General features: G+C 33.3%; 2 protein-coding genes across 2 annotated transcripts; both read left to right on the plus strand.

The window, feature by feature from the left end:
- Positions 1-4: 4 nt before the first annotated feature.
- LOC128391970 (uncharacterized) lies at positions 5-3870 on the plus strand. Its single transcript, XM_053351939.1, has 2 exons — positions 5-13; positions 1147-3870. The coding sequence occupies exons 1-2, from the start codon at positions 5-7 to the stop codon at positions 3805-3807; spliced, it is 2670 nt and encodes an 889-aa protein (XP_053207914.1). The 3' UTR covers positions 3808-3870.
- Positions 3871-7937: 4067 nt separating this feature from the next.
- LOC128391707 (myotubularin-related protein 5-like) lies at positions 7938-15068 on the plus strand. The gene is made up of 9 exons (XM_053351648.1): positions 7938-8118; positions 8275-8360; positions 8476-8772; positions 9064-9163; positions 9276-9823; positions 9914-10027; positions 10141-10269; positions 10342-10440; positions 10606-15068. The coding sequence occupies exons 1-9, from the start codon at positions 8064-8066 to the stop codon at positions 14629-14631; spliced, it is 5454 nt and encodes a 1817-aa protein (XP_053207623.1). The 5' UTR covers positions 7938-8063; the 3' UTR covers positions 14632-15068.
- Positions 15069-17699: the final 2631 nt, after the last annotated feature.

Here is a 17699-nt window from a genome sequence, read left to right on the forward strand (position 1 = left end):
TCTAATGGAGCCAGTGGGTTTTTCTCATATTCACCAGGAGTATCATGTAATATGTTACCTCGGTGGCAGTTGATTGCTGATCCATTAAGATGAAAGTTGGAGTGTAAATCATATATCATTATTAATGATAATCAGTGTGTTCAACTTTTTATGAGTTATTATTACAATCTTAATGATTCTGTTGACGTTTATTAAGTTTGCCTCAGTTTCCACCATGTACCTTGATCCGCTCTCATCTTAGACCTTCATCCATGGAGATTCAGAAATGAACTTTACTTTCCCTTTTTCCTTTACTTACATAATCTCTCTCTCTCTCTCTCTCTCTCTCTCTCTCTCTCTCTCTCTCTCTCTCTCTCTTTCATGTCTCCACCTTATGAAAAAAAGTTCATCACTTTTGATCTGAAAGCGACATGTTCAAGTGAGTTGTTACTTTTGTTGTTCACTGATTATCATGTTCAAAATCATGATTAAAATGTAGATGAACAGGAATCTCATTGAATTGAATTTAAAATCTTTTTTTCCTGTTGAATAATAAAATGATCATTTTAATCTGATTTGATTTCGAAACCATTTAAATTCTGACAGAATTCATTCCTGAAATTGGTTCTTCTTTCAATGTTCATTGGTAAACATTCAACTCGAACAAAAACAAAAATCCCCTGAATTTAAGTTCGAGTTGCAATTTAATTTCTCTTCCTTATCATCTCTTTTGTGATTTATCTTCCTCCTATCTCTCTTTCTCTTCCATGATCTCTTCATTTTCATTTTCATTCTCATTCTCATCAACTCATCAACTCATCGAATTGGTAACATAACAAAAAAGAAAAAAAGAACTTGCAATTTATCCTTAGGACAATTCTTGTTTCTGTTAGAACTTTTTTTCTTCTTCTTCTTTTATTCCTCATTTATCTTGTTCGTACTTTTTTTCTCTTCTCGTCTTCACATTGTTCGAGTTCTATTCTTACTGAATAAGGCTTTAAGCTATTATTGTGATTCTAATTTAGTTCGTTGAGTCTTTACCCTGAATTCCAACGTATTTGCATTTACTTCTGGCTGATGAGTTGTTACCACCCTCATGAATGATTGTTATTCATTGAGATTAATTCCGCTTTCTAATCAATATCTTTTCATTGTTTTTCTCTTAAGGATGTTTTATTAACTCGCCAATCACCAAATCAGAGTCTTGGCCTTTGCCTTTCATCAGAACAACCAAATAATCAGGGAGATAATCAACAACCACCAAGGAATCATGAAAATGAAAATGGTGCTTACACTCGTAGTGAGGTTTATATCAGCTTCCTGGAGACTGGTGGGTTAGCTGAACGATCCGGAGCAATTAAGATTGGTGATCAAATATTGGAAATCAATGGATATGAGATCAGCTCAATAGACGAAGCCAAGACAATCCTTTGCAGTCCTGAAACTATTTCATTTGAATTACTTATCGGTCGACCAAATGTCCATCATGATCATTCCAAGTGCAGGGAAAGGTCAGTTTCCAAACGATTGGCACTTTTTGAATCAAGTGAACATGGAGATGCCAATCATGTGGCTATCGTTGATTGTAGTCAAGAGTTTTATATCCTCTCAATGGATCCATCGGCTGATAAAAATAATAATAAATTTCCATCTTCAAAAGGAACTCATTTAATGACCAATGGTCAACAGCATCAATCAGCTGGTGGCCCAGTTAACTCTTGTATATCAAGTGGAGTTTATGAAAGTTATGGTAAACTTCAAGGTCCATCTGATGAAAAGGACAGTGGACTTGGTAAAACTGATGGTGAGTCAAGTTGTTCACAAACCAATGAAACTTGTTCAACTGACCACGAATTGACCGGTTCATTGGATAAAATTCGTGCTAGTGAACCATCTCCACCCTTAATTCAAGGTACAGTTAATCCATCTTCTTCTGGACATGGGTCAGTCTCTTATTCATCTGGTAATTCATCTGCAGAGGGAAAGAGGCAAATTTTACATGGTCAAATGGTCAACAGTTCAAATCAATTTAATCAACATCAAAAAGGTCAACCTGACACAAATAACATGATGATAATCACCTCACCTTATAATGAAATAGATCCAACTAGTGGTCAACTGGGAGGGTTTATCAATCATTATGAGGAATGTCATTATGCTTCAACTGAAATAGTACCCACACCTCAGCCTAGTCAACATCCACCAATGTCCAGTCTGGTGAAACAAAGTTCACCTCCGGAGGCTCGAAGTAAACCTTTGAAAAAAGTTTCCACCGTCAATGGTCACTCAATGAGCCAAGAAAACAAATCAAACGGCGATTTGTTGCCCACTGAAATGCAGCCCGCTGAGAAAAAGGAATCAATCAAAAGGTGGATCAAAAGTGGCCTTCCAAACACTTTACCAACTCCATTGTTAACAGCAACATCGAACTTGACTCCAAGTACCAATTCTAATATCATGTCCAATCGTCCATCTTCATTTAAACCGAATCTTGTCCAATCGCCTTTGGAGGGCAATAAAATGTTGACCAAAAATGACCATGAAAATAGAAAAGAGGACAAAGGGGTTTCGACAGAGGAAAAGGCCACTCAAATCGAATCTGATGCCGCAAGTTTAATGAGTTGTGAGTCTTGTCGAATGTGTATCATTAAATCACAAGGTGGAAACTTGGCTGATAAAGATCGAGGTGGACAACGGGCAGAAACTTTCCACCATCATCAGACTGTTTTACCCACTGTGCCCAAAAGAACGGGAAATTTGCCCATTCCAGTTAAAGTTCCCGTTGTACCCGATTTAACGATGTTCAATAGTAATTCTAATATGATAAAATCGACCAGTAAAGGTCACCTTCGAGAGGAGAAAGAAAATGTTTACTCGGCTGTTGGTCCAACCACGACAATGTACACAACAAAGGCCAATCTTGAACATACGATAATGTTACAACAGGAAATGTTCCGTCAAGCGTTAATTCAACAGCAGAAAATAAAACCCTGGCAGAAACGAAGTCGATCAAATGAATCAACTGGTCAACCAGCGGTCAATCATCGTCCTTCTAGTCAAATAGTTTATCCACCGAACTCGAACAATCATCCAAATGGTACACCAACAAGTCCGTCCAAACATTTTCGAAATCAGATCGGTTTGGTCCATTCAACGTCTCTGTCCAAATTCAAGGAAACCAAGAACGACAAACAAGCAAGTGGATCTGGTAAACAAACAAATGACCAGAGCGGTAACAATGTAAATATGGAATGGAAAATAAAAAAGCGACCTGATGGTACTCGATACATTACTCGAAAACCAATCAGATCGAAAATATTGAAAGAAAGAGCGGAAATAATTAACCAGGAAAGGTCAGGATTAACCACCGATGATGATACAATGTCCGAGTTGAAGGTTGGCCGATATTGGACCAAAGATGAACGGAAAAAACACTCGGAGCGGGCAAAGGATAGGAAACGGAGGGAAATGCTGTTGAGGGCGATTAAGATGAGCTCGGTTAGGGAAAATTCAGAAGAATGGGAATTAACTAATGGTAAAGATCAACAATTAACTGGTGGTCAGTCATCAAGTGGTTCAAGTGGATCAAATATTAAACCTCGATTGACCATTGGATCGGTCAAGGGAAATAATAATATTCAAAAGTATCATGGTAACAATTTGATTACACTTCCAGTTGATAAAAATATTCAAGGATTAATCAAACAATCAAACTCATTATTATCTTCATCATCACCTTCACCGGTAATTGTTAAATTAAATGGACCAATTAACAGAGCCACAAGTAAAAATCAAATTAATGAACTACTCACAGTAACGACAGTTTAATTAACTGTACATTTTAACAATTTTTTTAATCTTATTAAATAAATAAATTGTCATAAATCAAACCCGTAATCTTATTGATTGTCACAATTTTTTTTCAGTTAAAATTTAATTGGTCAAAAATGTTAAGTATTAAATCCGATAAGAGATGGCACTAGTCTCTTGAGAAAGTTGATCAACTAAGATAATTGTTTAGTTGGTAATCAACTAAACAATTAACTATTTAGATTTATTTCTAATCATTGGTACGATAGTTGATTCATCTTGAAGCTCAGTTAAATTGGTGAAGAGATGAAATTTCATGATTTCGATATTGGTAATGATCGTTTCGAGAAGATTATTATCCAAACAATTAACTTGAAAAATTTATCAACAGTATTTTAATCAATCTGATAATTGTCAACGGAAAACATCAACATTTCAAATCCAATCAAATAAGCAAACAATCATAAACGAAAAACTGATTAAAGGCCATTGGAAAACATTAATATTTACTAATAGCAAAGTTTTCGATTGCAAATGATAATTCAATCAGTTTCTCAACCGATTTTGAAATCAGTTCGATTTATCAAGAAAATTATATCAATAGTTACGATTAATTATCTAATCGATGGCTCAGAATTTGTGAAGCTTATCGATTAAAAGACTCGAACTCATCACACTTACAAAGAAACAACCAATGGTCAATATTTATCGATATGGACAAAGAACTCAAACTGTCCAGTAAAGGATAATGGATTCTATTAATTGACCAATTCTGTATAAATTGAATTCGATTTCAATGGAAAAGATTATTTCATTTGCATTGAACAAGAATAACTGACAATCAAATTGTTAATTGCACTCAAAGTTAATCAATTTAAACCTACGAAATTTCACTGAATTGGAATTAGTATCAGCCCCTAATTTATTAACAATGAAGTTCACTGAAAACAATTGTATTAGTTTCAATGTCAACAAATTGATCTAATTGTTGGAAACAATTTAGAAAACTGGTATTTATGTTCAATCAAAATGCTAACTGAGCTTGGAAATTCAATGGTGAATATTTATCCTGTTAATTTTTCACCAGACAGAATAAATTAACTTGAGACAATCAATGAACTTAATTCAATTGTAATCAATTTATTTTACTGATGAAAAGTGTTTACATGTTAAGAGTTATATCCAATAAGAGATGGCGCTAAATGCTTGAGGTCAAAGTTAATCAACCTTAAGATAATTTTAGTTAATTATCAATTAACTATGTTGATTAAACTTATTTTTCCTCCGGAAGTTTGTAAGCAAAATTTGGTTACATTGTTGTAAAACTTGATTATCTATGAATTGATATAAAGTTAATTGTTCATTGATTGTGTTTCCGTTTGGCAGTTAAATTGTTGTACTATTAGTTGATTGTAATGTCCAGCTGTTGATTTAATTGTCTACTCTATCCTAATTATGATTTGATTGTAAGGTGTTTTATGTTTGATTGTGTGTTAAGGTTAATTACTGGTTAGATGAGCAAATGTATTATTAAATAATAATAACAATTAAGAAGAGGAAATTGATTTTTTTACCAATCAAAATCAATGAAAGAAATTAAATTGTCATAACTTTTAAAGTAATTAACTAATCAACAGATGCTAAATATTGAAAAAAATTGGTTAATTATCCTGTAGAGAGAAATGTATGGAAAAACTTAATTGTTACAATTAGATTTGCTTTATAATGGTAAAAGCGATTTACCTGAAAGTAAATTAATCTGGTTTTAAATTAATGTTGTAAAACCAGTTACAATCAGATCTTAATCATCATCATCATCATGTTTAACTGTCCTTCAATTATCAACCTAATTAAACCAGAAGCCCAGGTAAGTGGTCAGTCAACCCTAATCAACGTAATCATATTGAATTGATTACAAACAATTAAGGTTGAATTGAGATTGTTTTTTTGACCAATCAACATAATCCAAAGCGTGTAAGTAATTAAAAGAAAAGGGTGTTGGAAATTGTAACAATTAACAATCAAATAATGAATATGAAAAAAAAAGATCAACAATTAAACTAAATTGATATTGAACAACAAAACAACAATTACATGTCAAAGTTAAATTGTGACAATTAAGGACTGGGCAGGTTAAGTAAATGATCGTGATACATATTGTGTAATTAAGGTGAACCTTTTTTTTCATCTCGTTGATTAACAATTTAAATTGTAATTGATGAAAGTTCAATAGTAAATTAATCGTGTTCAATTGTTGTAATTTCTTTCAAAAAATATAATCATTTAGTTATTGTTGCCCTTCAATTGTCAATTTAAGTTATTAATACAATCAAGTTAATGATGAATTTTTTTTTCCATCAATTTTAGTTAATGTATTTACCATGTATATCATATGCAATTTGATTGTGATGATTACAATTCTCATCTCAATGATTCAGGTTCTGAGGTTCTTCCTGTAATTATCATGATTACCTTTTATATCACTTAGTTGCTTTTTCTGTTGTATTATCATCATAATCATCATCATCTCCCTCCTCCTATTTTTACCTGTGGTGTGTAATTGTTAACTAACTTTACCTGTAAAAAAAAAGTCAGAGATATAAATAATTACAGGGTTCAGTCAACAATTACCTAATTTCTGTGACAATCAGCATCAACAATTTACTCTCATATGGTGTCTCCATATAATAATACTATTAGATGAGAGAGTAACCATTGGACCTCAAGTTGATTCTGTGGACAATTTAATTTCATCATTATCCTTTTCCTAGTGTTACTATTTCATTTATCATCATCATCATCTTCCTAATCTTGCTTATCTTTATCTTACCTCTGCAACCTGACGACAACAACCATTGGACACTACAGGTCAGTTTCCCGTTGCTGTTTCTTTCTCGGTTTGGGAAATAGTTTTTTTTGACAACTTTTGATTTTTTTTTTCTTTGCTTTTCTTTACCAAAGAAAAGGTAAAATGACCTCCACCCCTACAGGTAGTTACCTGGGCTATCATCATCCTCATCATCCTCATCATCATTATCGTCATCTTTAATTTACCTTTTTCCTCTTCTGCAGACACAGTTGACTTACAACGTTGTGTCTAAGCTTAACAGGTAAAAGTGGCCTTGCCTCGGGCTAAATTGATTTAAAACGCATGAGAAACCAAAAAAAAACTTCAAGGGACTTTTAGGAAAAGATGAACATTAAATAATCAAGTCGAAATGGTGAAAACAAATGAGCAACAATTTGGAAAAACAAAAAGTATAAATGATCAACAATTAACAATCAATCAATTGTAACATTGTTGTTATTTATAATACAGTTGATGTAATTGTTCATTGATCCATTGAGATTAATTCTTGCATACAGATTGAAATTAAAACCCACCGGTGGGTAAACGGGTGAAAGTTGAAAGTGTGAGAAAATATATTTACAAAAAGAGAGTATAAAAGTTAATTAATTGATCACAATCAAAGTATTAATATAATTAACGTGATTTCCAACTGTTGTTGTTTGACTAATTGGATTTACATTAAAGAAAACAAAATAATTAATTACAATTAAGACAATTTCATAGAGTAACAAGTTACTGACCAGGAATAATTATCGTGATTTACTGGACAATCATCATTATCATCATCTCTCAACTGGAAAAGTTAATTCTTACAATCAGTTAATTGTAAACGATTAGAATCTTATTATAATCCTGTTTAATTCAAGATGATTAAGTTACCATGAAATTTTTTATTCTTATTGTTTTTCTTATGTAACAATCAACTTGCAATAGATAAAATCAGTCAATCAATATCAATCTAAACTCTCAAGGATCTTAATTACTTTTAATTGTTTTGAATTAAAAGTTAATCAACAAAGAGAGAGAAAAATGTTTGCGATCTTTGGGTCAACAATTAAGTTTCGTCATCGAATCGATCGATTTGTTTAGATGAATTCTAATTTTCGATCGACAGGTGAAAAGAGAAAAAAAAATGTCTTAATGTAGACAGAAAATTGCGACAGATTAAAAGAGAAAGAGAAAGAAGATGATAGACAGTAAATGCGACAGAGAGTTAATGTGTTACTTTTGCGAAAGAGAAGAAGAAAAAAGAAAGGGAGTCAAAAGGGAAACTCTCTTTTCTCTCTCTCTCTTTTTCTTCTTGTTGGCGGTTGTTGATTTTTCTTTCACTCTTTGGGTTGATTTCTATTCTCTATGTGTAATTTTAATTTCTTTTTATTTTAATTAATTTGTTGTGATTATGTTGGATTAAGATTTATCCAGGATGAATCGACTTGTTGATTACTTCATCATTCTTGGATTTGATGATCAAAAACAAGGTAAGAGAAAAAAGAAAGAGACATTTTTGGGTTTTCTGTTTTGTTTTGCTTTTCTATCTTGTGTTTATTATTAGGCCTTCATCTAACTTTTGGCCTTTTCTCTTGTTTATTGTTTCTTCTTGATTATAATCACTAATTATCTGTTGTTGTTAATAGCTGGTACTCTTGGATCAGGCAAAGTGTTACAACGATTTCCAGAAAATGATTGGCCTGATGTGCCTCTAATTGATGGCTTGGAATTGGTTAGTCTTATTTTATATTGTCCAAAATTTGGTTACATTTCTTGAGACCAATCAATTGATTGATGGAATTTTTTTTTACTTATCTATCTGTTTTTTCTCTCTCTCTCTCTCTCAGTTTTGTCAACCTTTAGGATGGAGATTGTCATCAAGTCTACAAGAACCATCTTTCTTTGTCTCCGTGATGACTTATATGGATGCAAATAAACACTATTGTGCCTTCTTATCCTTTTATGAGCCCATCTCTCTCAACTCAATTAAACAACCCGATGAAGAGGATAGTGAGATTGACGTTATTTTAGATCAAAATACCAGTGGTTCAATTAATGATTGTTCATCAACCAACTCATCATCTATGTTTGCACCAAAATGTATTGTTTTACAATCGAGACATAATTTTGTTGAAGTGTTTAAGGTAATCTAACTGGAGAGAGAAAAAAAAAATCTTCCACCCTCATCGTATTTTCCTATCAACCATTGGCTCAATTTGAATGAACATTTAGCTCATTCTTTTTTCTTTAACCTGAATTTATCCTCCATCCCGTTTATTATACTAATTTTCCAGTGTCTTTCTTGTCTTTTTCCTTTACTATCTATTTCACTTATCTTGACGTTTTCTCTCTTTCTCTTTTACTTACTTACTTAGTAGATAATTCATGGCCTTGGCTAATATTTAATTTCTTTTCTTTTTCTTGTAATATCATAGAACTGCCTGGAAACAATTTATACTGTTCACTTGGAATGTATGGATATTTCACTGGAAAAATTAGTCGGAAATTTATTATGTATCGAGGTTCCCTCAGCAGGTACGAAGAGTCAACAAACAACCACTGACACTAAAATGATTGTTGACATGTATCAATGTTTATTCTGATTTTGGGTTTTTCTTTTTCTTATTTTCTATCTTCAATATTCTAGGATCTCAATTGAAATTCTCAATCGGTGCCAATGATAAACAATTACTCACTATGCCACTGAGTACAACTGTTCCCGTTACTGGGACAACGGTTGTCCAACTTTTCGAGAGGCTTAATGTTCACAATGTTATCAGTCTTTTCACCGCAGTTATGACTGATAATAAGATTCTCTTTCAATCGGACAGTTACTCTCTCCTTTACGAATCTTGCCATGCATTAACCTCACTCATGTACCCATTTGTTTACAGTCATGTGTACATTCCGCTTTTACCCTCATCTTTATTGGAAATGTTAAGTTCACCAACACCCTTTATAATGGGTGTACATTCGAGCCTTCAAGACGAAGTTGAAGATCTTCTTGACGTGATAGTGGTTGATCTTGATGTTGGTTGTATCTCGATTCCCGATTGTATACATTTACCTAAACTTGATGGTCCGGCCTACAATGAAATGGTCTATCAACTTCGATCCGTCATAACACCACAATTAATGAGGAAAGATGTTGCTTTACGATCTAGTCATTTAAAGTCATCGCCACCTCATCTTCTGGTAAGTTCTTTCTATCTCTCTCTCTCTGTTTATCATCTCAATCAACTGCAAGCTAATTAACTTTTTTCTCCCTTCCTGTTTATCTTCTAGGATAAAGAAATCAGAGCCATTTTTGTTCGCCTTTTCAGTCAAATGTTACAAGGCTATCGAACATGTTTACAAATTGTTCGAATCAACCCAAAGCCCTTTATCACTTTCCACAAGGTACATGATCGAATCATCAAAATATCCTCTGTTTAACCAGGAAATAAAATATTTAATTTTTCTCTCTCTCTCTCTCTTGCTCTCTGTCTGTTTATCTCTCTTTCTATCTTTAGGCCTCATTCCTTGGTAAAAGAAACCTTGTTGAAAATGAATTTGTCGTTCGTTTACTGGAGAGTATGTTTTTCAATTCATTTGTCCAGGAACGTGGAACACCTTATAGAACAAGTGATCTTTTCGATGAGGTACAATTGTCTAAATTGATTCTATTTTGAAAAAAGGAGAAAAATTCATCTAATTTTCTGTCTATTTCATAGCTTTATGCAACCATGCACGATACCCTGAAAAGAGAGATGACTAACTCTGAACTGGTTATCAAAGATATTAAAGAATTGGCTCATCAACTATATCTAAATGTAAGTTTTGACTGGACAGTGGTCAACACGCAAGTGGCAGGAAAACATTATTCATGATTAGATTCATGATTTTACCAACACGAAAGAAAAACAAAATTGCATCATTTATTTTTATTTCATTCTAATTCTAATTGAAACTTTTTCTTTGTCCATTAATACCAAAAGGAGCATCCACATCCAAAGGATCCAAATCAAATCAAAATACCATTACCACCTGAGGGAGTTTTTACCCGAGTCCATCAACCCAAATTTCCCATCTTTAAATCTGAAATAATTCAAGAAATTTTAGATGATGATAGAATTAGAAGAGAAATGTTAACCGTAGATAAACCTAAACCTAAAGCAGAATCACGAATTATCGCCTTTGGACCAGCGTTTTGTGTTCCATTCAATTCGGATTCAGTTTTGTTTACCAATTCTGCTCGTCGTTTGGAGGTGATGCGTAATTGTATTAATTGTATCTTCGAGGAAAAGATACAAGATGCACGTAAATCATTTCCAGCAGTTTTACGTGCGTTGAAAAATAAATCTGAAAGACTTGCCTTGGCTAAAGAATTAGCAGCTCACGTCACTGGTAACAAGTGTGTCTTAACTCATGAGCAATTTGATTTAATTGTAAGATTAATGAATTGTGCTCTACAACAAGATTGTGATTATTTGGACGGCAGTGCCTCTGGTCTACGTTTAAGGGGATTGGGTGATGTTAACGGTCTTGCTGCTGCCATTTTACCTTTGAGCATGAAATTTTGCCGTCGCCTTGGAATCGGTGGTAATGCTGGTGTCTTACAATTTACTTACACTTGTTTACAGGATCACCTGATTTGGGAAAATATGGGCTTTTGGGAATCAACTTTCTATCAGAATGTTGAACAAGAAGTTACATCTTTATATGGATCAACCAAAGATACCCACCTAACACCACTTGATATCGCCGCTGAGCAAATACGTTTAAAGCCAAAATTGAGTGAACAGCAAATTCAACAATATGCATCTAGTGAAGAATCAACTGTTTACAGTCAAGCAGTTGATTATACTCATCAAATTGTTTCCCTTAAAATACCTCTTGATATTGGTTTTCATGAGAAGAATACTCGAAGTGCAAAATTAAATAATTCATCGGTTGAAGGAGGTCATCATAGTGATACCAATTCAAATTTTACCGGTGGTGGTGCTCGTCGGGAAAGTTATCGAGATGATAAAGATCATGAAAAGGAGACTCGAGATTTTGACAATGAAAGTGGTTTTGAGGAAGGATCTAATGGTAAAGGTCACGCTGCCGTTTCTGAGATTAGTGTTAATGTTATTAAATTTTTGGGAAGATTTATTGATAAAGTTTGCACTGATGGTGGTGTTTCTGAAGATCATATCAAATCACTTCATTCAATGATACCTGATATAGTTGCCATTCATTGTAACACCCTTGATGCAATTTACAAAGAGAGTAAAAATATACCTCCCGTCACAAAGCCTAAGATAATTACACCAAGTTTACTACCGGGTGAGGATTTGGTCATGAAAAGTTTAAGAGCCTACCTGATACCTGATGGTCGAGATGAAGTTCTTGGATCAGCGGTCAGTGGTTCAAGTGTCACACAAATTCCCCAGTCAATAGGTGGACCTGTTCTTCTGCCCGCTGAAGGAGCCATTTTCCTAACCAATTATCGAGTAATTTTCAGAGGTCGTCCATGTGACCAATATGCGGCGGAAAATGTAATCGTTCGAAGTTTTCCAATTTCCACTCTGGTCAAGGAAAAGAAAGTGAACATTTCCTCCAAGTATCTGATAGAAACCATTGACCAGTGTATTCAAGAGGGTTTACAGTTGAGGTCAAACATTTTCGAGTTGATGAAGATCGCTTTTGATGAAGAGGTTTCCTCGGAAGACATTGAAACTTTAAGAAAAATGATCAACAAGGCTCGAACTCCACCCAATGTATTCCATATGTTTGCCTTTACCTCTCAAATTGCAATGTCACACCAGTTGAGTTTGTTGAATTTACAAAAACAGAAGGAAAAAAGTAGCACCTTTAAAGGGATGGCTAAGAAAACGCTCATGCGAACCGCTCAAATGGCCGGAATCAAAAATCTTAAATCAAAATATCGTAAAAGTAAATATCTTATGCCAGCTTCCGGGATTTATGGTTCAAAAACATTAACTCCAGGTTATAATCGTCAATCAATGATTGATTCAGGGGACGAGAAATCAGTCTCTGATGATATATCAATCAACAGTGATTCATCTCATGTTCACTCAACATCAACTTTACCACCTTTATCCAGTTCCTCGGTTGTTGGTAGTAACGTTGATGTACATCTCTCACCTGTTAACCCGAAAGACTCACGAATACTCAAGAAATTGACTGAATTAAGCTACGTCAAGGATTACCAAAGATTAGGATTAGGATCTGTGAAAGATATTCTCTCACCAAATGGTGTAAACAGTTATTCTGGTTTAACCTCGCCCACTTCCTCTAAAAGTTTCAAAGCCTCAAATTTAAACAATAGTACCTCTTCCTCCTCATCCTGTGAAGGTTTCAGAATAAGTTCAGTCAATTCATCATACTCGGTGGCTGGTACATATCCTGCATTCCTTGCGGTACCCGCCTCAGTTTCTGATGACAGTTTACAAAGATTAAGTCGATGTTACAAATTTTGTCGTTTTCCAGTCATCGTTTGGAAACATCCAACATCCAAAGGTTTATTACTCAGAGCCTCGTCTTTCCATGGTAAAGGAGGAATCAACAATACAACCACCTTGTCTAGTGATCTTTCAACTTTCAGCACTCGAAAATGTATTTACATTTTCGGTGAAAATGGTTTAATTAAATCAGCCCAATCTGATAATCAGTCAAATATGATTGAATTTGTTCCCATCGAGTATCATGAGGTACGACAAGTTAAGCAAAGCTTTAAGAAATTGATGAAAGCCTGTTGTCCATCAAGTTGTTTAACTGACCCAGAGCAAAGTTTCATCCGTCAAGTGGAAAACAGTGAATGGTTAAATCAATTACAAACAATTATGAGAATTTCTAGTACAATTATTGATTTGATTGATTTACAAGGATCAACTGTAACATTTTGTCTGGAAGATGATTTAGATTTGGTTCCACAAATTGTTTCAATTGCTGAGCTTTGCTTGGATCCATATTATCGGACTTTTGAAGGTTTTAGGGTTCTCATAGAGAAAGAGTGGCTCGCTTTTGGTCATCGTTTCAGTCATCGATCAAATCATACTGCCCAAACGATTACTTCCGGTTTCGCTCCAATATTTCTACAATTTTTGGACATTGTCCATCAGATTATGAGACAATTTCCTCTCTCTTTCCAATTCAATGAATATTATCTTCGCTTTGTTGCCTATCATTATGTTTCCGGTCGATTTAGAACTTTCCTTTTAGATAGTGAGGCTGAAAGAGCGAAATATGGTTGGCCTTTGGAAGATGCAACCAGAAAATATTCTGATTTTACCGATGATGATTACGAATATGGCCTGGATGATGACGTTTTATCTGGATCTACGAACGGAACTCTAACATCTCACACCGTTAATGGATTAGATATAAAGAGTACATCTTTCTGGGACTATGCTGAAAGAATCTGGAACAAAAGTCCAATATTTTTCAATTTTTACTACATTCCAACAAGTTATCTTTGCCCCGAATCCAGTTTGTGTGTCCTTCGACCTTATTGTAGTATAAGTAACCTCAAAGTTTGGGACTACTACCTGACGGAGCAATTAAACCATGGACCTAGTTATGATTTTGAAGTAGTTCAATATGAGAAACAGCGAAGAGAGGAGATTGAGGCCACCGAGCAGAATAAAGACAAATCAAAGAGAACCATAATCAACGCTTCGTATGACTGTACAACCCATTTCCAGGCCAATTGTTTCGAGGAAATGTTGGAAAAGGTTAAAAACATGGAAATGGAATTGGGTAAACTAAACGGACACCAACAAAAATGGCAGAGTATCTGGGATCGGATGGAGATACCTGTTATTAATTCATCAAACAAGATGATTAACTCAAATGAATTGATCAATCGACAGGGATCCATAAAAAGTCAAATATTAGGTCGTTATGCACGAACAGTACATCATAAGAAAAATACACTCGACCTGAAGAAACTATTCTCAAAGCGTCTAAAACAAAAGTCTAATCATCCTAAATTAAATGACATTTACCTTCAGTGAAAACAATGATGATTATCATCATTAAATCACATAAGCATCACATCAAAACCCCGAACATCATAATCACCGCAATCGTTTTCCCGTTTCCCGTTCCTCGTTCATTGTTTTTGTTTTGATTGTTTTTTTTTGTTTGCTCACAGTTCAAATGGACCTTATCATCCTCTCTCTCATCATCATCATCTTTCTCTCATTCTCTTATCTTCCTGGCTCTATCATTCTTGACAATCTCATCAATATTATTATCTTAATTCCCAATTCCTCTTCCATCATCAATTTTCACTCAATTGCCATCACTCGAATCACTTTCTCTTCCTCTCTCTCTCTCTCTCTTTCTCCCTTATTCCTTCAACTCTATAAATATGTATGTGTACAAAAATTATTACTATTATTATTATTGATCGAAGAAAAATGATATTAAAAAGAAACAATTAACTTAATTGTTGCCACTAATTATTATAAAAAAAAGAGACTGAATTGAAACTGAACCTGGTAAGAGGAGAGTAACTTTCGACTGTCACCAAATGAGCTAATTTCTTGCTCTCTCACTGATTATTACTAAATGACAGTGATTTATATTGTAGTTTTGTTGAATAAGATTGTTGGAATACCAATGTAATAACAACAATCAACAATAATCAACAACAATCAAAAGGTAAGGCTTCATTTATTAAGGTCACTTTATAAGGTATCTCAATGGAATCTGCAGTTTCTATTATCATCAATTGATTGCAAAGGTTTCTTCATCTTCTTAATCATGATGATGATTATTATCATCTTTGATTTACCTTGTAATTAAACTAGGCCATAATCATTCAAACTTGATTTCAATTGTTTTGACACTAAATAAGATTAAGGCTTTGAATTAAGTGATTAAGGGTGAGGAGATGGACACAATCAAATTGTTTAACTAAATTAACTGTTCATCTCTTTCATATTGATCAGATTATTAATAGTTTTTTTTGTTGTTTAATGTTGATGAATTAACGTTTCCTGTTTAAAATGGTTGAATTTAATTGTTGACAATTAACTTATTACGATGTCAATCAAGTTTAAAGTTGTGGTTAAAAAATAAACTCATTCTGTTGACAGATGATGAGGATGATAAACCAAAAGAGACTTGATTTGACACTTAATCCATTCACTTGATCCTCTTTCATCCTCATCTTCATCTTCATCTGCATGTCAAGTCTCGTGCTTAAGAAACAGATTTAACTGTTAATCCATTTAATCACTTTTCTTGGCTTAACTGTTGTTTTTGTCTCCATCACAATGAACAAATTGCCTCTTCTCTTAATCAATCATTGATTCATGAATAACAATTACAATTGTCTCTTAATTATCCAACTAAAACCTAAGTTGTTTTCACTAAGAACTAAATCTTAACCATATTGATATTAATTTTACTATTGTGATTAACTGATTCTTCTTGGTTTTAATCTTTCACTTCATTGAAAAAAATTTACTTCATTGGCAACAATAAGGATAAGATGTATTCTAACAATGGTTGTAAAAAGTTTACCCTCTTTTTCATTCATTAATTTAATCCACTGATTTATCAATGAAACCACAGAAATTCAAACCACTTTGTTCATGATCAGAATTACTCAGTATCGAATGAACTAATTCATGATGTCACATGATTCGAACCATATGAACATTTGATAACAATTCCATTTCCATATTAGGATTAAGATCATTTATTCGTGGAAATACATATAATAACTTCGGTTATTATTCAGAGAAAACAGAAAACAGAATAACAGAATAACAGAAAACAGAAAAACTGATAAACAAGAATTTTTAATGTTGACACTTGGTTAATCAAAATCCAATTAATTTAATCAAATTGATTACGTGTAGTTATAAGAATCTTAATTATTGTTTAACAACAATTAGAATTTAAATCAACAGTTAAACATATCCAATGTAAATTTATCATAGAGAAAGAAAGAGAAAAAGAAAGAGGAGAGAAAGGGAAAGATTGTGTTGATTGTTTCTCTTTCCTCATAAAATGATAATATCTCTTCATCATTACATCCCCACCCTTAAGATTGAACCGGACAGGGAATCTGACCAAATGATTCTGATGAGAAAACAATAACCAATAATAATATTTACCAATAAGAATAACCAATGATTTAAAATAATAATAATAATAAATAATTGTAAAAGTTTAGGTAAAAATAAGCCCTTCGAGTTGAATTAAGAATCTGAATATTGAGCAGGAAGTAAATGTCGTGAATGAACTTGTTGAACAAATTCAGGCGATTCTGATGTTACAACTTCGTAAATATTAGTTCCAGTTTTACTCAGAATACGAAACGGACCAAAATAGTTCTGATCTAATTTTCGTTTGTTAATACCAGCCAAGTTTTTCAGATACACCTTTTCACCTGGAGAAAATTCATAATTATTATGCTTTTCATTATAAATTTCAGCATTTTTGTTATGATTAGCAATAGAATTTTGAAAAGCTATTGATCGAGCTTCAGTTAATTCAGTAAATTCAATATCTAAACAATTTTCAGGTTTAGTTCCGTTTAACAAATAATAAGGTGTAAATCCAGTAACAGAATGAGGTGAGTGATTATATTCATCAACTGATCGTTGTAAATATTTGATCCAACCATAGTGATAATTATTCGAAATCATTTTGATTCGAATTTTGTCAACAATAGTATTACCCACACGTTCACATAGACCATTACATTGAGGTGAAGCTTTCGGAATAAAAATAATATTAATATTTAAATGATTAAGATAATCAGCAAATTCATTTGAAGTCAGAGCAGTATATTTATCAGCCAATACAGTTTCAGGTTTTCCAAAGATAATAATTTTGTTCATCAATGAGATGAATTCAGATGCAGTTTGATGTTGAGAAGCAATAGCCCAGACGAAACGAGTAAAATGGTCAACAGCAATATGAATATATCGTTTCTTAGATTTGTAATTATTAAGTCCACAAATTGTATCAACAGCGACAATTTGAAATGGTACATCAGCTGGTCCAAATTGACCTAATTCAGCGATCAGCTTAACTCGCCTTGTTTTCCCAAGTTGACAAG

Source organism: Panonychus citri, unplaced genomic scaffold, assembly GCF_014898815.1.
Source record: "Panonychus citri isolate SS breed McGregor unplaced genomic scaffold, ASM1489881v1 Contig00135, whole genome shotgun sequence".
Lineage (NCBI taxonomy): Eukaryota > Metazoa > Arthropoda > Arachnida > Trombidiformes > Tetranychidae > Panonychus > Panonychus citri.